The following is a 25,450-nucleotide window of genomic DNA, read 5'->3' as shown; positions in this document are numbered from 1 at the left end:
TGCAACACAGAGCAGCACCCCATGTCCTGCTGGGGCCTGTCCTGCAGAACTACCTGCCTGTACAGACAGCAAGCACGGACAGATGGACATCCCCAGCCCCAGGAGGCCACTGCAGCCACCCAGCAGGAGGAGAGAGATGCTGTTGCTCTGCCACAGCCACAGGGCTGATGGTGGGCTGTGCTTTGGGAAGGCAGGCGCGAGCACTGCAGAGGTTGCCCATCCCCAGAATGGGAGCAGGGGTGAGGCAAGGCTGAGCAGAGCCCAGCACCCACTCAGTGCTCTGCCCCGTGCCTGCTGTTCAAGAGACACAGAAGAGAAAGTGTCACGAAAATGGTTTGTTTATTGTATAAAGCTGTAGGAAATACAGAGGATGCTGAGGTTTAGGACAATTCCTTCTGGAGATGGCTCCAACCTCCTCTCATAATAGCAAACACACAAACTCTGATTTGCTGTCATCAAAGCTTCCAAACAAGGATTCAACAAGGATCTGGACACAGAGTAATAACACTTCAACATGCATAACATTTTCTGTTCCTAAGTGAAGCCCGGGTGGGGGGCTAGCCCCTTTATCCTGTAGTTGTGTACAAAATGATGGATATTCATGAGTACAAAAGGGAAAACACCCACAAAAGAACAGGTTTTCAGAAAAGCATGTGGCTGACTAAGCAGGAAAGCAGGGTCGGCAAAAAGTGTCCCAGTGAGACAGAAGCAGAAAGATGTAGAGACAAGGCAGGAATGAGCATCCCACTGGGAGGGGCCGTAGCCCAGGGCCAGCTCATCCATTGGGCAAGGATTGCTCAAGGCCTCATGTGAGTCTGGGATGGCTCCAGACACCCTATTTTGCAGTTAGGGCCAACTGGGACCTGGGCAATGCAAAGTTATTGTCCCCACCCCCCACCCCACCCATGGTCTTTGCTTTGCATCTTGTTTGGGACACAGGGAAGGATGAGTGTGGCTGGAAGGAGCCACCACTCCCTGCCTACCACAGGGGACACAGGCAGCCCTGGAGGAGCAGGTTGTGGACATCCTGCTGCCCCCTCAGCTGCTCTCTGCTGCAGCCCTGTGCTCCTACAGACCCTCCCAGCAGCTACTAATCACAGGCACAGTCTGTGGGCAATTCTCCCTTCCCTGAATTAATTATCTCTGGTGCTCCCAGTGCTGCTGGCAGCTGGGCTCTGATAGCAGTGCCCGTCTCATGGATCCTCATGAGAGGGATGGAGGAGGAATAAAGCTCTGAGTGCTCTCAGCCTTCAGCATGCCCTTCTCTAGGACTCAGCCAGATGCACCTGAGCATCAGCAGGCCAGCACTCCCAGCTCCAGCTCAGCCACCCCAGCCATGGGAGGTCACAGCACAGGTGGATGGGAAAGGGGTAGGTGTGGGTGGGCTGAATGCCCCGTACCTACAAGTGACTTGAACTCTTCATTCACAGCTAAGAGAGCACTGCCATGGAGATGCTGAGCAAAGGGTCTGGCCTGCAAAGAATGAGGTGCTACAGAATTCCAGAGGTGGATCCCATCTGAGGATGTATGCTCTTCTCCTGGCCACACTCCAGCCTGGTGTCCCCAAACCTCTAGAACAGAAGACAGTGCCCTTCATGCCTGGGCCAGCTGTGCAGGTGGGAAGGCTGTGCAAAGCCAGCTGTGACACAGGCCAGCATGGCCAAGCTGCACAGCCCCGAGACACTGCCTTGTGCCACCCAGAGCGAGGGAAGCACACGGAGAAAGAAGAGAGGTCAGAAGAGAGGTCAGTGCCAAGGGGTGAACACATGCTTGCCAGCATGCAGATCCTGCAGCCCAGTGCCGAAGCCACTCCTGCCCTTTGCTCAGCTGGAGGCCTGGGCTCGTGCCTGGTTAGACTGGAAGCGAAAAGAAAGAGTAAATAATGGGGGGGTCTTGAAGCTCCTTTTTCAGCTTTATTTAGCTTTGACTGCACAGAGCCATAGCACAGCGTACTCTAGCCTTCAGGGAGGGGGCACAGGAACCCCCTGAACACACCGCGGCTCAGGTCAGCCCCCATCTCCTGTGCCTCGTGCTGTGCCCCTGCAGTGCTGCCGGGGAACCTGGCACAGAGGCCTGAAGAACAGAGGAAGGCCCTGCCCCGCCGTGCCCTCGGGGGCTCATAGGTCGCTGCTGCAGTCGCGGCACAGGATCTCGTCGTTGTCGGGGATGAAGCCCTTCCCCACCAGCGAAGTGCTGCAGCGGGCACAGTTGAAGCAGTTGTGGTGCCAGTGACGGTCCTCAAAGGAGACGTATTTGCCACCACCAAAACCTGTGGGAGGGACAGAGGGCAATGGCAGTTTCTGGGGAAACTGGGATGAGCTTCCTGCTCATCTCCAGGTCATGGCACTGGTGGTGGCACGCAAAACACACCCCAGGATCAAATAATGCGAACCTCCACTCTGGTGGGGGAAAAGCACTAAAATTGCTTCAGAGCAGACTTTGCAGGGTTCATATATTTGGACCAGAATCACGATTTTCTCCCCTAGGAGGAGGTGGGAGAGGAGCTGCACCATCACAGTGGATGAAGTCACACAGAACTTTTCAAACATAAAAAGTTTTGGTTTGGCACCAAAACCATGCACATGCCACGTGGCTGTGTGTCCACTGTGATGTCTGAAAGCCTGGCACCCTAAGGGAGATCTGTGTGCCCAGCTGCCCTTCAGAGACCCACGCTCAGCCCTGCGTGGTCTGTAGCAGTGCTGAAAGCTCTGCCTGAGGGGCTGCTAGCAGCTCAAACCCTGGAACTTCTCCAGAGGTTTAATCAAATCCTGGGAAGAGCCATCCTGCCACCAGCTCAGGGCCAGACTCCTGCAGAGACTCCACAGGAGTTTCCTTTCTCTGCTGGCAGTTGTTGGTCTGGTGAGCTGTGACCCTCTTCTCCCCAGGGTGGCAACAAACTGATAAGGACCCGAGGGGAAGTGGGTGCCTGGGAGCTGTCCTCAGCCAGAATCATCCTCTGAGTCACCAGCTGATTCACAGCTTCTCCTGCCTTCCCAGCAGCAAGAGCCTGGGAGTGGCAAGGGGGAAGGTCAAATGGGGGAGGGCAGGAAGGAAGACAGACTATTTTAGGGGGTTCTGCAGAAGAGGATCCCTTACTTCCCCTGCCTTAGGCAGGTACAGCAGATCCAGACTCCCCTGCACCAGCTGCTGCTGTAGGCTTTCCCTGTCTGTGAACAACCTTTTCACGGACATGACATCAGTATCAAAAAAGGCAAGCTAGAGACATGAGATCATGCTCTGAGGAATCACTTTGGAGCCTTTACCTGTGGGTAGAGGGAATTCCTCCCACGGGACACAGCTCACCACTGTGAGAGACGCAGACAAAGGGACAGAAGGAGCCCCAGGACTGCATCACGGGGCTCCTCAGAGAGCTGCTCTGCTCACCTGTGATGGGCTTTGTGCAGGCGCTGCACTTCTTGGCATAGAGGTTCCCAAAGCACTTGATGCAGTACGGGTTGTCATCCTGGGAGGTGAACTGCTGCCCAGCCAAGGGGGTCTTGCAGCCCGTGCAGACAAAGCACTCCTTGTGCCAGGGCTCATCCCGGTAGGTCACTCCTCCCTTGGTGAGGGTCTGCAGGAAGAGAGCACGTGCTGGTGGCACAGAGGCAAAGGGAAACAGCCCAGCCAGGGTGATGGCACCTTAACCCTCCTCTGACAGGGCTCAGGCGGGAGCAGGGAGTTCCCTGTCCCTGCATCAGAGCTGGGGGCTCTGGGCTCTCAGGCCACACATACCTTTTTGCATCGAGTGCAGCGAGGAGCGAACTTGCTCTCATAACAGGGGACACAGTAATAATCCTTCTTGTCTGGGATGAAGGACCGTGACCCAATGGGCTGCTGGCAGCTGCTGCATATGAAGCAATGCTCATGCCAGGTCTGTCCATTGTACTCCAGCTTACGGGAGCCTGCAAAGAGAGCCCTGCAGTGACAGAAGGGAGCAGCACACACACACACAGGGATGTGGGGGGCTGGGCAGGATGAGCTGTGCTCCTGCACACCTGGCTCTATGCTTCCCCTCCCCGTGGCGGTTCACGACCATGGAGTTGGACAGGGGGCTTTAAGCCCACAGCAGAGCCACAAGGGAAGGCTGCAGGAACATGTCCCCAGCACTGGCACAAAGGCCATGGAAGAGATGCCTGACGTAACCTACATCTGAAGATGGTGCCAAAATAGCCAAGTAAAGACACACACGCCTTTGCCTCAGGCCTTCTCCAGAGACACTCACAGATCTTCAGTCATTCTGTCTCTTCTTGTCAGCACACAGCAGCAAGTGCCCAGGAAACCCTTTGTTATCTCCTCCCTCATTCACTTCCCCATGAAAAAGGGGAACAGATAGATGGGGCTGCTGTGGTGATCACAGCTTGTCCAGCAGTGCTGTCTTGCCGGACAAACAAAGGACAGGAGGGCAGGAAAACAGAGACCCAACTCTCTTCCACGCTGCTCTCATGCTGGACCTGCAGCCCCAGCTGACACCAAGGGACCACGAACAAACTGCAACGCTCAAGTCCAGCTGCTCCTACCTGGCATGACAGTCTTCTCACAGGCGATGCATTTGGAGGAGAACTCGCTGCAGTAGCAGTCGTTGCACAGCAGCTCCTTGCCCTGGCAGGTGAACGGCTCGTCAGCCAGGGAGCGGTCGCAGCGGAAGCAACGGAAGCAGTGCTCATGGTAATGGCGGTCCTCGTAGTACAGCTCCTGGGAGTACAGCCAGCATGAGGAGGGGACCAAAGGCCTTGGGAACTGGCCTGCTTGTCTGCAGGGCCTCTACTCACCCTGCAGTCGTGGCCGATCAGCTCCTTGCACTCGTCGCAGGTGTTGGCGAAGTGCGCGTCGTAGCAGGGGATGCAGTACGGGCCGTTGTCCATCTGGATGTACTTGCGCCCATACAGGGACTCCTTGCAGTTGTCACAGTCGAAGCACTCTGTCATGGTGCCGGTCTGAGGCCCTCCTTCACCTGCTGAGATTAGGGCAGGGGTGGATCAGTATCAGTTGAGGCTGTCCCAGATGTCCCTGTGCAACGCTGCCACCTCCAGAGGCCAAGGACCAGAGTCCCTGCACTGAGCCACCAGCTGCTGTCAGCACAGGGGACAGACCAACGCTGTGCTCCTGCTCTGAGGCTGCCTGCACTTCCCTAAGAGCCTGCAGACACCAGGGCCTGCAATGAACCTTGCTTCAGGCTTATTCTTCAGTTCACAGCTGGAGACCTTTGGCACCACTCAGAAAACCTGGACATGTCAGCACGCAGCTAAGCTCCTCACTCATTGCTACCATCCTGGGAAACGAAGTGTAAAATAAAAAGGGAGAAATTTCCTGCATGAAAAGTTTTGATTTGGCACCAAAACCATGCACATGCCACGTGGCTGTGTGTCCACTGTGATGTCTGAGCCAGGCACCCTAAGGGAGATCTGTGCCCAGCTGCCCTTCAGAGACCCACGCTCAGCCCTGTGTGGTTGGTAGCAGGGTTCCTCACAGTGCTGAAAGCTCTGCCTGAGGGGCTGCTAGCAGCTCAAACCCTGGAACTTCTCCAGAGGTTAAAGCAGCTGCTCCATAGGGAAGCAGGAATTGGGCATTCTGCTCTGTGCCTTGGCTGTGCAGCCTTGTCCCAGCAAACTGTTCTGCATGTGCTGCTCCAACTACAAACACTCTCCAGGGAGAAGCTATAGGGGCAGATGGGTGTTCCACAAGCACCTGTTGGGGCTTGGCATGAAGGAGACTTGACATCTCTCCTTTCTGCTTATCTCCCTCACAGACAACAGGTTTGTGGAACTACTTTGCTTTCTTTGGAGCACTAACTCCAGAACAAGACTCTCTTCCTCCTGTTTAGTTCAGCCTGGTTATTCCTAAACATGGAGTTTTCCACTTGCAAAATCACACCCTTCTTTAACCCGGGTTGCTGTCAAGTGTAGACAAGCCCATTGAGTTACAAGGGAGCCGTCAGCTGCAGAGCACCTCCACTGCTGAGTTCTTCACAAACCCACCCAACTTCTAAAAGAGCAATTACAGCTCAATCTGCAGTTAAGCATTTAATGGTCAGGGAGCTCCCTACCAGCCCCTGCACCCCGTCCCCACAGCCAGCTGTAGGTTGGGAGGCAGCCTCCAGGGCAGGAGCTGATCCAGACAGCTCTGACTCACAGCCCAGAGCTCCCCAGGGCTATTCTTGGCCAAGCCACACAGCTCCCAGCTGTTGTCAAGCCTGGTATGTGCCGATAGGACTGATGGAGAATAAATCCAGTGCTCCCACATGGCTACGTGACCAAGTGAGGGGGAACAAAGTTCCTTTTCAGACACGCTTACCAGCTGCCACCCATGCCATGCCCGCTCCGTGCCCTCCAGCGTGGCAGCCCAGCGTGTGTGGCTGTGGCTGCAGGAGCAGTGCCACAGCCTGTCCCTGCCAGCAAGCAACACAGGGCCAGTGCTCCACCAAGCCTCCCCCAAAGCTCCAGCCAGCAGCCCTGTGCCTGCAGAACAAGGCAATGCCCAGTCTGTTACTGGGCACATGGGGGTCAGGCTGCTGAGCTGCACCTTGTGCTGGCCCCCCAGTGTTCCCTCCCCTCTGGGGCACCCCCGAGGTGCTCCTGTGACGGGGCAGCAGCTCCCCTGACCCCCACACAGCTCCTGGCTGCTTCTCACCCACTGCTGCCCTCTCTGCCACCCCACTTGCCTTTGCTCCCTGAAGCTACCTGGGACCTTTCTCTCTGGCAAAGAATTAAACGAAATTTCCAACTCTCCTCCTCCCCTGTCCCAGCCCTGGTGAAGGGAACTTTCCAAGGTGTGTCTGTACTAAGAGGACCTTTAATGAGCACTCCTGCTCATTAGAGGCTAAGGCATTGCCAGAGCAGGGAACTTGCATGTTTCTCAATGGGCTGCACTTTAGCTCTGTGGTCCAGTAATACAGGCTCAGAGGACATCAGAAAACACAAAGGAAGAAAAAACCAACCTGAATGAAGAAGGCTGGGATTTTACCAGTGATGAGCAATAAGCCTCCTGAGCACCACTACCCTGACCCTGATGCTGTCGGAAGAGGAAGTGAAAAACAAACCCCTCCAGGAACGATTCACCAAGGAGGACTCTAAAGCAAGGGGCCACTTTGAGCAGTTTTTCCCCAAATCTGTGTTCCTGCTGCAAGCTGGGAGCTGAGTGCTGCTCCCCAGGCTGGGGGTGCAGCAGAGCCAGGCCTGGGAGCCTCACGTGGCCAAGGCTGCACACAGGAACAGACTTTGTGCTGCCTTTTCAACAGAACAAGAACAGGCCCAGGAAGTTTGCTCAGGGTTATTTGTGTTAGATAAGCTGTTTGCTCCCTTTGTTCTGCTCTCAGATGCAGAGCTGGGCAGGGGTGTTGAAGCCTGGGCAGCGCCAAAGCAAACGCAGCATCTTCGTCCCTGAGATGTGGTGCTGTGAGACTGGGAAGAGGAAGGTGGGACAAAAGAAATGGAGTAAAAGAAATAGTAGAAAAGCCCACAATTCTTACTCTGATTGTAGTGATGAACCTAGAAATTGCCTTCTTTATGAAGGACAGAGAGTTTTAAAATGCATTAAAACCCCCTTTAATCTAGGCTCAGACACAGAATATAGGCAATCACTCTTGTGCCAGCGAGCATGTGCTCATCCTTTGCACCACCCTGTAAACATCAGCTGTGTGTGGAGTGTGCTGGGCTGATGTCAGGAACGCCTTCAAATGCTAACCAAGTTGTTGCCCTATAATGATGGGATTGCAGTTGCAAATAGAGTGTTTGTGCATTGCCAGATGGCTCCGGTCTGGGGGGACGAGGCTTGCTGAAGCAGGTCCCTTGTACAGGGTGATGGTGGAGCTGGATGTGGGATATTGCTCAGCTGTCTCACTAGCTGTTTGAGGGCAAAAATAAACACAGATATACGTCTGCCAGCTGCCTCCTCTTTCCCTATAGTTCCCTGAAAGATGTAGTTGTGCTCATGGAGCAAAGGAAGTTCAGCTCCTCTCCTGTGCCCGTGAACAAACAGCTTTAGGAACAAGAGCTTCACTCACAAACAACATTCAAAGTGCTCCACGATGCAAATTTGATCAGTCTGGAGCAGAGCTCAGAATAGCTTCATGTATGGAAAAGGTCAGCAATTTGTCAAGGAAGCACAGCAAAGTCCACTTTCTAATTAGAGAGTAACATGCACCCAACACCACCCTGGTGTCATTGTCCGAAGCCATGGCTTAGCAACAGCCCCAGGAGATCATTGCATTAATTTTAGCACCAATAAACCAGGGATTTGTTATGCAAAGGAGGCAATACAGACAGAGCCTGATCCACACAATCACTGACGAGTTTAACTGGCCTTTTGAGATGGTTCCTCCTACAGTGAACTCCTTAGGTCCTTAGGTGTGGAGTCTTGTGTGTGTGGTGAACCTGTACCCCATGTAACTTCACACCAGTTTGTTTGTTGTCAGCTCAGAACCAGCTGCTCCACAGCCACGCTAGAGTAATCCATGGGGCTATTCCTAGGGAAACACTTCAACTTTCCAGGACATAGGAAAAGACCTGCTTTTGTCAGGTTCCTGCCTATTCTCACCTCCCCACGGCTGTCTGAGCATAAATACAAGCAACTGCAGTTCACACCTAAACAGACACAGAAGAGAAAGCACCACCTCACTGGGGCAGGCAAGTATTCCCCATGTAAGGATGAAACCGTCCAGGGACATGGCTTTGAAAGACAGTCCCCAAAGCACTCCAAGGTCAGCAGAGGAGAAGAACACTTTTTGTTCCTGCTAGCTTTCCAGAACCATTATGGGTCCTGGAATCTGCATGAAATTGTTTCTGCTTGCTGCCGACCCTAAAAGGCAAACCAGCTGCTCGCCCTGAGGAGCAGCTCCAGCCCCTCCGTTATGCTGGGAGTGCTTTCATTCCACGTTTCCTGACACCACTCCTGGGGATCTGCACAGGGTCACTGTGCACCCTGGCCCCAGGCCAGCCCAGGTTCCTGGGTAGGGCCAGCTCCCTGGGGTGCTGTGGGGGTTCCTCCACACTCACTGTGCCCTGTCACTCTGCTCCCAAACCAGCTCTGCTGCAGACCTGGAGCATCCCCAGGGCTGTCAGAGGAGAGCTTGAGGCAGCTGGGGAGAGGTGCCAGTGCTCCCTCAGTGACCCAGCCTGCATGGGGCACCCTGGGGAGCAGAGTTGCACCAGACCTTCACCCTCCTGCTGGCAGCACCAGTGAGTCACTTCCTGCCCTCAGCTCTCGCCTCCAAGCTGCCTTCCAGCCTCAGCCTTCCCCAGGACAGCTCTGAAATCTAACCAGGAAGGAGGGCTCCAGCATGGCAAGGAGTACATTCTTTGCAGAGACCATCAGGACAGCCACAGGCCTCACACGGCAGCTTCCCCATCACCAGCACAACCAGAGGATGCTGCACTCATTTCTCCAACACACAGGAAAAGTTTGGTTCCTACGGTCAGCCTCAGAGGCAGGAGATAAGCAGACCAGCTGGGCGTATGGCCACAGCCTCCCCGCACCACTGGGGTGTTGTGCTCATGCATGTGCACACACCGAGCTCTGCTGAGCAAGCTGCACCTCAGCCTTTCCCCCAAGCACGGGCAGGTCACCCTCCTGCCCAGAGCCGCCATGGGGTGCTCCAGGCTGTGCAACAGATTGAGTAAAACGGCTGGCAGCACTGCAAAGAACCACCTTGCATTTCAAATAGAATAACTTGCTGTCAGCAAGGTAAGCAGCTTCCTGAAAATGCCCACAACTTTGTGAGGAAGAAGCAGCGGAATCCGTTAAAACTGAAGTAGCAGAATCTGAGAAGCCACAAGACCTAAACTGTTGCATGACTTTAATTCAATCTTAGAATGACAAAATAAGGATTTCCCATTGTTCAGGAGAGATCTTTGAGTTGCCCCATTCAAAGAACAAAGCCATATCACAGACTGCTCCTGGCAGCTCTGCATATAGAGAAAGGACAGTGCCAAAACCACACCTATGCCATAAATGTCTGATTGTACTCTTAAACAGAATGCAATCAGTAAGAAAATCACACCTGCCTCCAGCCCCCAGCCTGCCCGGGGGTGCCTGCAGGAAACTGTGACAGAGACATCACACCTGGTCCAAGGTGAGCAAGGGCAAGCTGCCACCACTGCTGTGCTGGGCTCCTGAGGTACCAGCAGCACAGGCAGAGGCACAAGAGACAATTCAGCCCTTGCTCTGGATTTACTTTCTTTAAGGAAAGCTAACTCTACCAGGGTCTGAGAAAGAAGCTGAAGTGTCCCTACTATGCAGCATTAAAAATAAAAACTCTGTCAAGGAAAAAAAGAGGGAATGATTTCAGAGTTAAAAATTTATTACTAATCATCTGTAGGGGTTAACTAACCATTTTAGGTTCTGAACAAAATCTTGGTCTTTCAGAGGTGTAGCTAACAGCAGTAAAACTATTTGGGAACACGCAGAGCAGGCAGCCTATGTCATTCTGCTGACATTAAATTGGAATGTTTGCTCAAGAGATCAACTGTTAATCTTATTCAAAATGAGCAGAAAGTAAGCAAATTCTGAGCACTCAACAGGAAGTCAGGAATTGAAGTCATTTGGGCACTTTGGACTCATAACATTCAAACAGACCATTAACAGATGGAACAAGTCTGAGAGCAGAGGAGCGAGATAGGAACACTCCAGAAACTTCTGGCCAGCTCAACACAGACCCTTCTGTCAGGCAGTGAAGAAACCTAATGCTTAAAACCATTCCAGGAGAGATTCTGGCTTGTCTCTGAGGAAGCTGCAGAGAAAAGAGAGGCTCCTCGTGACAGGTACCTTTCCTGCCACGTGCCAGTGACAAGCAGGGGACACTGGCAGCAGGCACAGCTACCACTGAGGCAGGGGTTGGCTGAGGGCAGCAGCTGCACACATGGTCACAGTGGCCATAAGAGGAAGAAAGATGCTGAAGCCAAGTTTCAGGGAATGTGACTGATCACAGGAGCTTTGGTGTGATCGGAGGAGCAGGAGCTGCAGTCCAGGGAAAGAGCTGCTCCTGTCAGTTGTCAAAAAGGAGCAAGGGACAGGTGTGCAATTAGTCCCAATAAGCAGGTGGTGAGCATGCTACAATCTAGCATTGAAAGGTTAATTTTGGACTGAATTGGTTTATGCCCATGTAACCCACAGCCATATATATCAATGCCTCACTGCTTATCCAGTTTAACAATCTGAGGATTCCTGGCAATCGTGTTCTCAAGATCTCTTTGCCCCACAAAATAAAGGTCATATGCAGTACAACAGAATTCAAACATGAAAGCGTGACAGGAAATGACTAACTGCACACTGAGGCCAATGTACCTTCATCTTGGATCAGCTCAGCACACAAGAATCTTGCAACTCAAACAGACATCACAGCCTATATGCAGAAAAAATAATCTGACTGCTCTAGTTGCTAGTTCTTGGGGCCTGTGCATCTCAATGTAGCTATTACTGCAAAATAATGTAATTCCGCTCTGTTTCCCTGAAGTTCTCTCACAACTGAATCCTTACACTGTAGTTTGCACTTTTCCTTGCCTTAGAGACAGCTGCTTTTTAAACTGAGGATGAAGCCATTCTTATTTCTGAGTTAGTACTTACAAAGCTTTTTGCAGTCCTTAATAAAAGATCCTTATGAGATTATCCCTCTGTTTTGCCCAAAAAGGCAATCAAGGGACTGCCTCAAGCACTGGACACAGCCCTAGTGATGGCGTTTTTTGCTCACGTGCTGAAAACCAACCTGTACAATTTGAGCCCAGTCCCCTATTCCCTGCCTCCCCAGCAAGCCTGAAAGCTCTTTTGCTGATTAAGGCTCTGCTCAGCTTCATGTTTCTTTTCAATAAACAAAGCAACTTTGACTTCCAGTAGCAGGAAAAGACACATATCCCAGACATGCTTTATTTAATGCACGCCTATTACTTAAAGGGCAAAGTGAATTTTTTCACCAAATTTGGTCAAAATACTCCCTCTTCCGATTTGATTCTTTGCCTCCCAAACACAAGCATTTACAGTTGGTTTCTTGCATATAAGCAGATCTATTGATGGAGAGAGGTAATGTGCATCTGAGCCCTGGCAGTTTTGTGCTTTTTGGGGCCCTCGAAAATCAGCAGAGGGAAGAGAAAGCCAGGAAGGTGACAGGAGACGATGCAGTGACACTTGTGCACTCCCTCTGTGCCACAGATCCCCGAGGCCTCCCCACCTGTGCTGGCTCTCAGCCCAAGGAACACGGACAGTCTCCCTATAAAGTGCTTTTTACAGCTGCCGGTGTCCCTCGCAAGCAAAGGCAATGCCAGCCCTGCAGCACGAAGCATGCGAGCAGCTTCTAAATCTGGGGGAGGACTGAGTCCTGGCAAAAGACAAATTGTCTCATGTTACCACCCCGGGAACGGCTTGGCTTGACGGTTGTCCGAAACAAAAACGAGGATCGTTTGTTGCCCGGGAGATGCTGTGTGTGCCAGCTGCAGCCCTCCCGAAACAGGGCAGCGCTCTCAAGGGCAGCACAGCCGAGGAAAGGGGACAGATGGGATGGCTGAGAGGGGAAGAGAACACCTTCCAGCCAGGCTAAAAGTGAAACAAGTTCCCTTCTGCGACTGAAGACTTCTCTGCCAGGTGATCTGGCCAGCACGTGTCATTTGCTTTCACGATACAGAGCTGGTTATCTTCAAACTATTCTCACTGACACCTTTAAAATGACTCTTAAGTACTGCAAAATTTAAATAATAGAAGCCATCAGTTGCAATTGTTACGTATTTTGCATAACATCTCTACAAAGTAACTCCTTGCAAGTGCTAAAAGGAAATGTGCAAGATGCAACAAGCGCTACTGTTTCTGTGCAGAAATAGTCTTTGGTGGCACCCATGGAAGGGAAAACTGCGCCGCATCCAAAAGACTATGTGGAAACAGTTATTTTAAGGGACATAAATGCCCACAAAATGCATGAATGCCTTTATATCACGCAGCTACACATGGAGTTTCCAACCCCATGCCCCTGCCCACTGGACATGTCTGTCTCAGAACTGGAGCTGCTGCTGGCAGGCAGCTCAGTAAACATGTGGACTGATTGTGCCTAAAAACTCAGAAAGAGAGGAAAAGCTGCTCCTTTACAGAAAAAAAATCCAACATGAACAGAAAAGTAACAAGATTAAGAGTCCCTGATCCAGATCTGTGGCTCCTTTATACAGAACCTCATTCTCTAATTCCCATCTGAGATTTACAAGGAAACCTACATGAAGCATATCTCTCAGAGATTAAAAAGGATCAGAAAGACCGGAATTTTCACTAAGAGAGGCTCCTCTCGTGGCACCTTTCAGCTGAAGACCAAGAAGAGATGCTGTCTCAGCCCCTGAAGCAGCAGATGTGAAGCAATGCCTGTTTCTTTGCTGCACGCTCATTGATGCTGATGTGCACTCTGACTATTGGGAAAAAGTTCCCAAAGCTGTTCACATGCTCAAGCAGCCTGAGGATCAGGGGCTTCACTGCAATGCCAACAACCCTCCCTCTGTTCTGGAACCGATCAGAACAAAAGTGCTCCATTTACAAGCTATTTGCCCCAAACTGGCAAACCGCGGCAATAAAAGCTCAGTTGTGTTACCTTGCATTGCTGAAAGCGGTGGAGCAGCAGGAACCCAGCTGTGCCAGGGTGCTCCTCTACCCTCACCTCACAGTCAGCTACAGCAGGTGCCACCAGCCCGACACTCTCACTGAGTAAATCATCACTTCACCAGCAAACACTCAAGTGCTTGTCCAGTAACAAAAGTACTCACATCATAAACCAAGGGTGACATCAGCACAGGGATTGTATTTCCTACAGGGGTTTAAATGTCATTACTTGTGACTAGAAATTGGACACTTGCAATAAGTTACTTTAAATTTTCACAAGAGACATGATTCCAGTTTTGTGTAGATGTATTTCACTTCCAAAGCCTTTCTATTGCTAAACGTCATGATAGAAAAAACAAAAGAGAAGAAGCAAAACTCCTAACATAAAGTGAAAAACTGATGAACATCATTATCAGCCTGACTTACCAAATCAGATGCTAACAAGGTGAGCAGCAGAACCTGGATTGTCACTTGAAAGGGTCAGTGTGGCTCAAACAGCCTGATCTACTCATTATTCAAGGTCTCTGCATTGCCCTCTTCCATTTTTATTCAAAGTTATGCTCTACATCTTCTTCTAAAATTAAAACTCCAAGCTATCAAGGACCTGAAAGCATTATTTCATCATCCTGTAGTTACTGCTGTTTCACATAGCATGAAGCACAACACAATCTGTGCACCTTCACCAACCTGACGTGCAGTTATGATTTCCCACACTCAGCTCTGGGCTCTCCAAAAGCAACACATCCAACACTTCTGCACATGCACATTGGGCCAGATTTAATCTTTCTGTGAGTTATATGGTGTTTGCATAGGGTTGTGAAATAGCAGAAATAAAACTTTTCTTGGCTGAGATAGATGCAAAACACGCTGTGCACTTTTTGCTTTTAATGACTCTTGGTGATTCCACTACTAGTCTATGTATTCCAGAATGTTCTGAGTTAGGCACTCAGCAATTTTCTTGATGTCAACTGTTCAATGAGCTAGAAGGAGCCACTGAAATGCCTTTAGATTTAAATGCTAGCTCTTCTTTTTGAAAATGTCCATGTGCCAAGGAAAGAGGCAGATGAGAATAAACAATCCAAATTTAAGGACACAAACTAAAGATTTACCTGGGAAGCAGTTTAGCTCCCTGATTCTCTACTGCCAGCGACACAAACATATGTGATGACCCAGTGCAAGATCATTAATGCAAAAAGTCCTCAGTTTCCAGAGCTGACATCCCACATCTCTCATTGGATTGTGGCTTCCTCAATTCCCTAACAGCTGTCAGCAGCAAAAACATTATTTACCCTTGTAATACCCACAGGTCAGGGAGTAATGCTATCTCCCTCCTGGGATTTGCACCTCAGAGAGTTCTGGCACTAGGCACGGCCTGTAGAACTAAAAATGGAACCAAGATCCAAGTCCCATCTTTCTTCTCCTTCGGAGATGCAGCACATATCCCTGTCATTGGAAACTGTGACACCCACCAATGTGGGGTACACACCTGCATCTACAGATTGCACAACCCTGACTCTGTGAGGAGCAGAGAAAAGGGAGGAGGAGAAGGACGAGAGGGACATGGTCTTTAAGGTGCCTTCCAACCCTGTAACAGACAGACAGAGCGCTGTGCTGTCACAGAGCACAGCTAATCCAGAGTCCAGATCTCCCCACCAACACCGTGCCTCTGCTAGCTGCTCTTGCTATTTCAACTTGGGGTTTAGCAGTGAGCAGGCTGAGCTGGCAGGCAGAACTGGGATAGGGCAGCACCAGGAAGTTATGCACCCGTTCAAAATGGGTTCGTTTTTAAGACAGGAAAAAGCCACATTTTCCTTAAATGAGGGTAGTGGAATTCCAAGGTGAGGTCAAAAGTCAGGAGTTTAGGCTGGTACTGGGCTCATGATGCTGACAAATGCAGTTTCTTGCACTCAGGGACAGCTTAGGACTCATTATTTTTTTGTTGTCTTCCCATCTTGAGCAATATCCAGAAACAGTGACATCAGGTGTGGACCTCAGAGAAGAACTTTTGTCTTCAACTGTGCTGAAGGTTAGGCCTTTCAGATACATATTTTATATGATTCCCTTTCTTTTGTTTCATTAGAAGAACTACAAAAAGACATTTTTCACAAGCAGCCTCAGTGTACATGCAGGTTGTGTATGATCTGCAGCCACACAGTCCTGAACCACAACAGAAATTACCTCTGACACACTCACATGAAGGAAATCTTGTGGGATTGGGTCATTCAAGAAATAAGGTTGCTTTACAGCTACAGGAACAACACATGGCCAGAATGTGTTCTAAATGGGTAAGATACAGCTAAAAAATAACTGCTAATTGTTTTTACAATTTGTATTTTATATCAAAAAACTTCCTTAAGACCTTAAGAGGCAGAGCTGAGCCTAGAAAGGATTTTTATGGCTAAACCTGAAAGCAGGGATCTAGAACAGAACTAGTCCATTACATCCCAAACCTCGATCCTGGATTCTGCCTCAAGCAGCTGGGATTATTTTTCCAGTTAAGCAAATTCCTGTTTCTAAAACCCACTCTGATATTTAAATAAATTTGGAGAAGATGCTGAGTAGTCACTCTGTTTCACAGATAACAAAATCAGATCTGCATTGTTTGATGGATTTCTAAGAGAACACTTGAAATTTGGGCAAACAAATTTAAAATATCAAGGTCATATTTACATTCCAGGGTAATAATTAAATACTTAATATCTTGTGGTTCCACTATTTTAGGTTTTTCTACACACCAAAATATTTAGTCATGTGAAAACCATCTGTAGCAGCTGGAAGACATTCATTTGGCCTGCCAAGATTAATTAGTTTAAAAATACATAAATAAAGTATTCATTTTATTTCCAAAAAGCTGTTGCTCTTGGTCCTCTTAGGGTGCTGGTGATTAATGCCTATGAAAGGTTCTCAAAAAGAGGTATCAGATGCCAGTTTCACAAATATCAGTTGAGTAAAACAAGGCCTGTGTTTAGGTTAATGCTCTTCTGGACTAAGCCAAGTCATTATTCACAGCAATATGAAAACTAGCTTGCAAACACTCCAATCCCTATTTTTAGTCTTTCCTCTCTCAAATCCACAATGTTGAAATCTGCTTTTAAAAACTGATGAAAAGAAATTTCTCTTCAGGACTGAGGTTCAGACACCCATGTTTAAGAATTACAAACCTAAGTCTCCAAGCATGTTTTTTTCTCTCCAAGAAGTTCCTGCATAATCTTCATAGAGCTTTTCAAAGTCAAGTAAACAAGACACCCAGCTGAAACTGTAAAAAGGGTTGAATTTTGCTTAGTATCCATAGGGAACACTTCTCTAGCCAACAGCTTGCATAGGGTTATTTCTTGGCTCATAATTTTTGTTTTGCTGGAAGATGTTGAGGTTTTAGTGAAGTTTCTGCAGAGCATGCAGCAGCATTCAACATTTTTTGCTCAGCTAATGAGTTAAGTCATTGCAGCTCTCCAATGGCTTGAAGATTATGGGTGTAGGAAAAGGGAATGCTCAGAGAGGGGAACTTTTGAGCAGTCACCACTAAACTGCGGTTAAAACAGACACCAATGACTCTATTCAGCTCCCAAACCTCAGACAGTTTCCATTTTCTCAATAACAAAGCATTTTTGTGGAATGAGGTAACAGCCTCCATCTGCCAGGTCGACATCTCCACTAAGATTTCTCAAGAGTGTGGCTGACGAGGGCTGGCCAGCACAGCCAGAGGCAGGAGAGTCCCTTTTGCCTGGACAGACTGCCATGGGACAGACGTGCAGAGGAGCCTCTGTGGCACCATCACACAAACTCTCCTGGGAGTTTGTGTCACAAGCAGCCTGGAGCAAGCTCCACACACTGCAGAGCTGAAGAGTCAAAAGGTCAGGAAAAGGGTTGAGATTTGTCACTATGGATGGCCAGGGATAGGCAGGAGGGAGCGGAATGGGTGCCACAGGTCCAACAGCCCATCACGGGTGGGTCAGGAGCAAAGAGTGTGTGATTTAGAGACAAAACCTGGCATACACTGCCAGATGCACAGTGCAGGCAGACATCCTGCTCCCTGAGGACAGCACTGCCCATGGGACCAGCCACTGAAGCTGCCACACACCCCTCACACCTGAAATACTAAATATCTGAGGCAAAGCAGTCACAGCCTCAGAACACAGCCTGGGAGAGGGTTTGGTTTTGTTCTTTCCTCATTTCTTGAATTTGGCAGCCTATATTTTGACCTCTCAGTTCCAGGGATGCTGAGCACCCAATCATTCTTTTGATTTCAGACAAAGCCAGCTCAGTTCTTCAGAAAAGCAGATCTTCATTTAGATCCAGATGAAGATTCCAGCTCCTGCCAGGACCCCCTCATCTGACTCTTGTCTCCTTGTGAATGGCCAGCCACTGAGCTCCCCTGCAATTTTGAGACTCTCAGCTCCAGGTTAAACCCCCCCATCTGGTTCTCCCATCTAAAGCAAGGCAATTTTCCAGTTGGTTTTCTGATGGCCTTTGCATTCCTGTAACACTTCCTCTTGAAGTTTAGAAAATATTAACACTAACCTCCTCACTTTCTAGTGTAATTCCAGCTGTGTGCCCACATGGATACCTGGTGAGTGGCACCTTTCCTCCTGGCCAGGACAAAGCATTTCCCAAGCCCATTTTCTTCCTATGAGGAATGCTGCTGTCAAATGTCAAAAACCCACACTGCTAATACTAGCCTTCTACAAGGTCAGCCAGAGAGGACTTCCATCAAGGATGAGCTTTGCTGGAGAAGGCTCTCTGGGGATTATCAGAATAGTACAGTCAAGCCCAGATGGCCACAATGTGCTGAGCACATTTCCCGCAAACACAGCAGCAAGGCAGAGGCCTCTACAAATCAAAGTCCACCCTGATTTCTGCCATCTGCTGAACACTGAGGGCCAGGCTGAGGCCTTTGGGAAAGGTCAGGATAGTCTTACAGGCTCTCAAGATATTGCTTTTGTTCTCACTATTTGCCTCTCAATTCCTTCGTTAGAAGATACTAATCTCTCTGTAAGGCAGTTACTTGGAGCCAAGACTTTAGATATTATTGCAAAACATATGCTTAAAAGAGACTGGAAATTATGCTGGCAGTGTTACAGAGGGGAGCAAAGCACAGCTTTGGGTCAAAACAAACAAAAAAAAATGTAAGCTAGTAAGCAATTCCCATGCAGTAGTTTAGGAGAGCCAGCAAAAGCTTCTTCTAGAAAGAAAACAATGCTGTGAGAACGAAGCTAACGAGAGCTGGCTCTTGGAAAAATAAAACAGCTAGTAATGAGCCAAAAGCACATATCCAAGAGACTCTTTCTGGGAAACCGACCCAAGCCTTTACGCTGGAAGGCCCTGAGGGACTAGGGACCTTGAGGCTAAAAGTTGGCAAATTGCTTCATCAGTTAAGGTTGGTCTCAATGTTTCCTACTGTGTAAAAATAATTTGTTTTAGCCTACAGGTCTCTACAGAGCATTGGGTAAATTCAGGCTATTTCCTTTGGGAAGGGAAACAGAGTGCCTGGCAGAGTCCTGCCCAGTGGGATATTTTCAGGGGTTTCCCACCATCACAGACAGCCCTCCAGCCCAAGGCTGGCCCAGCACACTCAGGCCGTGGGTGAATGAATTCTGCTGAATTCCCTGGGAGCTGCTGTAGTGCACTGGGCACCACATGCCCATTACTGGGATGGGAACATCCCCTGAGCTGCTCTGGTCAACGTTACAACACAATGAATGTGCCTCTGTAAAACCACTTCTGGAGGCTCATTCACCCAAAATGGATGCAGTCAGGCCAAAGATCCTGATATATCTCGTTTTCCAGAGCAATAAGGAGGAGACCTTGTTTCCTCTCTTTCAGAGATTAGTTCATGCACCCACCAGGATCTAGGTGCTGGTGCAGAGTGGCAAAGGTAGGGTCTGTCTTTGCAGCCCCTGGCTCACTGCCAGTCCAGCTCCCCAGCCACAGCACCACACCAGGAGCACAAGACAATGAATGTGTGCTCCAGCCGGGCTTCTGCGTCAGCAGAGAAAATCCCCGCATTGGCAGGGGATGTCAAGGTGCTGTCTAATGACTTTCTTTCTCTTCCAACTCCTCTGATTCACGTTGCCATCTTCCTTGCAACTGACCTAAATAACATGTTCGGGCAGCACTGGAAGTGTTTCCATCTCATACTGCAATAACAGTGAGATCTTTGCATCTGGGAAGGGAATTTCACAGGGAAGACACACCACGGGTGAATTAACAGCGTCCTTCTCAAGAAAGGAACAGAAGCACCCTGTCTTATCCCATCAGGGAGACTTCCTGGCTGCAGGAGAACAAAGGTTGCCCAGGAGCAAGGAAAACACATACTAAGTCAGTGCCCAAGCCCCAGCAGATCTGAACAATGTGGGCAGATTACTCAGTTACCTCATTTCCAGGTGTGCTGTCAGCATGAGCCACGACTGGCTTGGAATTAAAGAGGTAAAACTGTTCCTAGATCTGGACTTAGTCTGCATAATTTATGGTAATTATTGCTCAGTAGCCATTAATCCTTTAATGCCATACCACACTCTCAGCCCTCAGTTCTCTCTAACTTTTTGGTCATCACAGACCATTCCACTGCAGAAGGGGCTGAAGGACACAGTGCAGGACCACACTGAATCCAGAGCCAAAGGTCTCAGGAAGGCAAAAGCAAAGAAAGCCACAGTAGGAGGACTCCAGTAGGTCAGCCCTCTCCAGACACACAGTGAGTATGTGTGCTGGTAACACACAGGCACTTAAAGCAGCCTTAATCCCAAACAATTACAGACCTCCCAGCTCCTCACTACAGCACCAGCTGTAACTCAGGTGTCCAACTGCACTGCATGACAGGAATACAGGGGCAATCCCATCCCTGTCACTCCACTGTGATACCCCCCCAGTCTCATTCTTCCCTTTATTGGGAAGCTGGGGCACTTCCAAGAGCCATGTAAATATCTCCATTCCTTCCAACCCCTAGCAGACTATGGATCTCAGTGTTATCTTACAGCAGTTGCCCTCACAGGCTGTGTGCTGAGGAACTGAAAAAATCAATTGAAATGCACTTATTGCCAACAAGGAAAGTGAGTGTGGGGAGGCATAGAAGAGTATTCTGAAGCTGCATGCCCTGCCACAGCACTTCCAGCATTCAGGTGAGGCAGTGCTCACCTGGGGCTGGTGCACTGTACCTTGCAAGGCAGGCACTAGAGCCTCAGCAGCCTAACAGATGCCTTTCTTATTCCGAAGATACACATGAATACAGATACAGTTCCCCTTTTGCAATAGAAAGGAAGTTATACTTGATCCATACCAACTCTTTTTCAGGTAATTGAACTTCAAAACTTAAGCAGAAAAGCTGCCAATGAAACTTGTGCCTCTTTGTGCTACAGTTAGTCGCTAACAACTATTCTGAATGTGTTATCTCTAGTTTTTATTAGCTCATATTTACTTTGGCTGCACATCCAAGCAGTCATTTAAACAGGGTGAGAGAGGAAAATCTTGGACTTGCAACAATGGCCAAGCAGTTTAATCTACCACTGGGGACAAAGACTTGACTCCTATTGGCGTGGAGCGCTGGCAGGGTCAAGTGTAACATGTGCTGGAGGAAGCACTAGGGAAGCAGATCTCTGACTGTTCAAACAACACCAAGCATTTCCTTGAGCTATTCAGAGTTCTCTTTGCCCCTCCTGTGTAGAGAAAACAGCTCCAGCTGTCCAGTCACCTGCGCTGGCTTCTCCACTCACCGGATTCATGACATTGGTGGCCGCCAACAGCTCCAGGTTAGATGCAGCACATTCCTCATTCCTCACAGCTCAGATGTTCAAAGCTAAGTTAGGAAGCAGTCAAGATCATGTCCTTGGCATCAGCACCAAGTTGGTGCTGGAAGATAATTTATATTCCTGAGCAGAGCTGGCACTGGGCAGATTGGCCATAAACATCAACAAACTGCTGTTCCAGCCATGACACCAAAAAGAAGGGTCCAGAATTAATATCTGCCCATGCTACTGATTTTTTTTTTTTATTTATTTGGGAAGTTCAAAATACTTCACATAAAAGAACTCTGCAGTTTGTAAATGTGGGAATATCTACAGTAACATATTCAGAGGCAAGTAAAAAACTGAAATGTATTAACAATCAGATGACCACAGGCCAAATCAAGTTAAAGTGAGACTACACTAAGAACAAGAACGTAAATTTCAGGATTTTTATTCTATTGCTCTTTGGATCCTGTGTTAATACATTACTAAAAAATTCTTGATTATTAATTTAGCCCTAATGAACGTATCCTTCTGATTCCTCCCAGAGTAATATTATTTTCTTGGTGGGCCCCTGTGAGTAAGGGCAGAATCATTTGTTAAAATTGTTCTCCATTTAGCAAGTACCAGCAGACAAAGTGGTCAGTTCTACTGGGGTGAAATACAGGAAGGTGGAAGCCATGTGGCATTCTTCAATTTCCCCTTTCCTTTCACAATCAGACCCTTGATATTTTCTTCAACAGGAAAACTGACATTCCCCTTCCGTGTAAACTGCTGACAATTGTATTTTACACCTGGTAAAACCAGAGCAAAACGGAAGGAAGAGAAGAAACAAAGACCAAGGACTTTTCTCAGCAACTACATCTCCACAGAACGAAGTATTTTCCTTTTCCCACCTCAGAGCAGACCGAGTCCAGTAAACACACCCCAGCCTTGGTGGGAAATGCCCCCTCCTTGCTGGTGAGTGGCAGCAGGACAATGCCCACGGCAGCAGCTTCCCAGAGAGCAGCCACCAAACCCAAACCGCCCGTGTAGCTTGGCCCTTCCGCCACAACCTCACTTTAAAAGTGACCCTGAAGCTCCTGGTAGTAGCAATTTGAAGATTAAGTACTACTGATAAAGCTTTTCTGCCCCCTAACAACTGATCTTCTTTCCTAGATACAGCTGGTATTTAGGGTTACAGCTATCCCCTCCTTTTGAAGAAAAACCCACCTGAGTAAAGCGCTTAAATTGATTTTGATGAAGTTCTCTCTGAATTTTTCCAGTTTGGTCATAGAAATTGCACCTATTTCAGCAAAAGCAAAGTCCCCTAAGGAGCGAGCCACTTGCACTCTGAGCAGAACTGCAAACATCATTGGCAGCACCTTCCTGCCCGAGCAGCTGGGCACTGTGGTGGGCACGAACAGCACATCTCAGCCAGGGATACTGAACACCAGAGGAGAAATGATTTCTTACTTGAGCAATTAAAAGGAATTAAGGAGCTGTTTGTCCTGTGAAGAGGTTTAGTTTTTATTCAGAGCAGCCAGACCCCAGTTTTCTGGGTAACTTCTTTAGCACACAAAAGGTGAAGCAGAGCAACAAGGTTTAACTCCTGTCTCTCTCCTGAGGTTGCTGCATCAACTGTGGCTCATCAAGCACAGCCTCACGTAAGGTACAAGCAGCAAAAATCCTACAGACATCAATGAGGATCCTGGTGCACCACCATGAAAATCTTCTGCATCAGTGCTGCAATTACCATAAAAGTCCTTTTTAAGGGAGAGGGCGTCGAAAACACTTTGGGTATTGAGAGTAATCAATTTTTTCCACCTTTCTGCTGGCATTTCAAACACCAGCCAACCGTGTAACAGCAGAAACTCAGCTGCAATTAGGAACACAGCAGAAAGCACCTTACCTCATCAGGCAAGCAATAGAGCAAGCAAGTCCTGGCTGGGAACAGAACACAGTGCTTCCAAAGTTGGTGCACTGGGAATTTTGGTAATCTGCCTGCAGGGAAGTTTTTTCTGGCTCCATCAGTTAAGGGCTCACCTCAGTCTTGAAGCTGCTGTGTCCAAAGCCAGAAAAGAACATGGCTAAACTCATACCCCTCAGAAATCAACTGACAACCAGTGAATACTGCCTACAGTCATGCAAGACTGGTACACTACAGACCAAAACCCATGAGTCATCAGGGACACCATGATGACACCAGCCAGGAAAGAGACTCCTGCCTCTCCTCCCCAGGACAGGATGGCCTGGGAAAGGTGAGCTATCCTACAGCACCTGCTCTAGAAGAAACCACAGTGCAAACCAGGAGCTGAGGCAGATGTGCTGCAGGAACAGCAGCCACCTCCTGTCCTCCCAAAGGCTGGGGAACCACAGTGAGACCTTCAGCACCCTACCCACTGCTCAGCTCTTCAGATGCTGTTCTGCAGGCAGGGGAAAAGCACGGATTTTACCCCAAGAGGCATCTCAAAAAATCCAAGACAGAGAAACAGGGACGCTCCAGAAGCTGAGATCATGGAACAGATCATAGGGTCTCCCTGCAAGGGAATTCTGGCTGTTTCCAAACACTGCCCTGCCTTCAGTGTGTCCCTATGCACAGGTTTATGGAGTTCATACTCCAAAACACACGTTTTGCTGTAGAGCATCTGCTATAATTAGTACCCACAACTAACCATATCACCTATATTTTTGTCTCCTGTGCTATGCCACCATTTAAAAAAGTGTGCAAAATTACAGACCGAGCTGGGTAAGAATAAAACTACTGCTGACAATTCTATGCCTCAAAGGAAGCAGTCAGCAAGAAAAAAGCAAGTGAACAATACAGTCTCCATGTTAGGAAAAGGAAAGAGGACGGCACAAAAGTAAGATAGGAGAAATGTCAGACTTCCTCTTTCCTCTCTGCCTATCATGAAGTTAAACCACATATTGACAAAGCAAATCAGGGAAATAAGGCAGCTTTAACAGCTGGGCAGCTAGGAGAGCCACAGATTTCTAATGCTTGGTAGAGGAGTCAGAAAAGTAAAAGGAATGTCCCTTCACTCTTCCCTAGAAGCCAGGATGCTGCATCCACCAGAGCTTCGCCCTTTCCTCTGCTCCTAGGAACAGATTTTCTACTTTGGAAAGATTCCTTTATTGTTTTCAAAACTGGGGAACACTGAACATAGCAAGTTCAGATTTAAGTAAAGAGACCCGAGTATCAAATCCCTGCCCTGTGAAGATCCATAACGCTGGCACATGCCATTCGTTTGCGTTGCGAGCCTGTGGAGAGAAAGAAATTCCTACCACCACGCTTCACCCAGGCTAACTGGAAAAGTTTATCTAACATCCCCATGAGCTCTCATGAAAATGTCAGTGGTTAAGGTAACCACAAGTACAGAACTGGAAACGGATAAAGAAAACAGTAAAAAGTTACCTGTAAGAGAACAAAATCTGAAACATAACTGTGTTGGGGAAAAAGAAAATTGCAAAGATCTTGAGCTATTCTTTAATGTGAGATCCAAACTGTGACTTCCGAGTCTTTGTCTAGCACACACACACAAAGCAAGGCTTAGAGTCTTCTCCCATAGCTACCCGGGCATTCTCTGGAAAAAAAAGCAACCGCTCCAGATGTGCTGAACATTTTCCTGTGCTACATTTGAGCATTTGGTTATAGTTTACTCCCGGGTCTGCTGGTCGGGTAAAGTCTCAGTACTCTCTTCATAAAACACAAAGCTCTGCTCAAACTTCGCAGTCTGGCAAAGGGGCACGGCCCAAAGTCTGTGGTTTTCTCCTTGTGCAAAGCGGTGTGCATCGTGCCGCCGGGGCAGAGCTCCGCGGCCAGCGGCGTCCCCGTACCGCCACCGCGACCCCGGCAGGGTCCCGGGGGATGCCCCGAGCCCAGACGGCACCGGGGACACGGTGCCTTCCCTTCAGCCCCCCAGGGCACCCCGGCACCGCCCGACCCGCCCAGGGCTGCGGGCCACAGCGGGCAGCGCTTCCCGCCCCCGGCCCGGCCCGGCCCGGCCCGGCCCGGCCTGACCCACCTGCTCGGCGTGGCGGAGCCGCGCTGCCGCTCTCGGTGCCCCGGCGCTGGGCAGACCCGGCTCAGCTCGGCGCTGCTCCTCAGCCGCGAGCGCGGAGCCCGGCCCAGCGGGCCGGTCCCGCCGCGGTGCTCCCCGTGCGGCCGGAGGCGCTGCGCCGCCGCCTCCAGCAGCGGGGGC

General features: G+C 49.3%; 1 protein-coding gene across 4 annotated transcripts; it reads right to left on the bottom strand.

The window, feature by feature from the left end:
* Window positions 1–322: 322 nt before the first annotated feature.
* FHL3 (four and a half LIM domains 3) lies at window positions 323–25,395 on the bottom strand. 4 transcript variants are annotated; one of them, XM_041479334.1, is made up of 6 exons: window positions 25,274–25,395; window positions 4,770–4,951; window positions 4,518–4,692; window positions 3,733–3,902; window positions 3,385–3,571; window positions 323–2,269 (listed from the first exon to the last, which is right to left on the bottom strand). In XM_041479334.1, exons 2-6 carry the CDS (start codon window positions 4,923–4,925, stop codon window positions 2,118–2,120), a joined length of 840 nt encoding a protein of 279 aa, XP_041335268.1. In that variant the 5' UTR covers window positions 4,926–4,951; window positions 25,274–25,395; the 3' UTR covers window positions 323–2,117. The 4 variants fall into 4 exon arrangements, with proteins under 4 accessions (XP_041335268.1, XP_041335267.1, XP_041335265.1 ...); XM_041479333.1 differs by having other exon boundaries at window positions 4,770–4,954; window positions 25,274–25,391; XM_041479331.1 differs by lacking the exon at window positions 25,274–25,395 and adding an exon at window positions 13,547–13,695 and having other exon boundaries at window positions 4,770–4,954.
* Between the last annotated feature and the right edge of the window lie 55 nt (window positions 25,396–25,450).

The sequence above is a fragment of the Pyrgilauda ruficollis genome, unplaced genomic scaffold (assembly GCF_017590135.1).
Source record: "Pyrgilauda ruficollis isolate IOZ18807 unplaced genomic scaffold, ASM1759013v1 scaffold48, whole genome shotgun sequence".
Taxonomy (NCBI): domain Eukaryota; kingdom Metazoa; phylum Chordata; class Aves; order Passeriformes; family Passeridae; genus Pyrgilauda; species Pyrgilauda ruficollis.
Note: the sequence above shows the minus strand (reverse complement) of the source record. Positions and strands in the feature narration are given on the sequence as shown.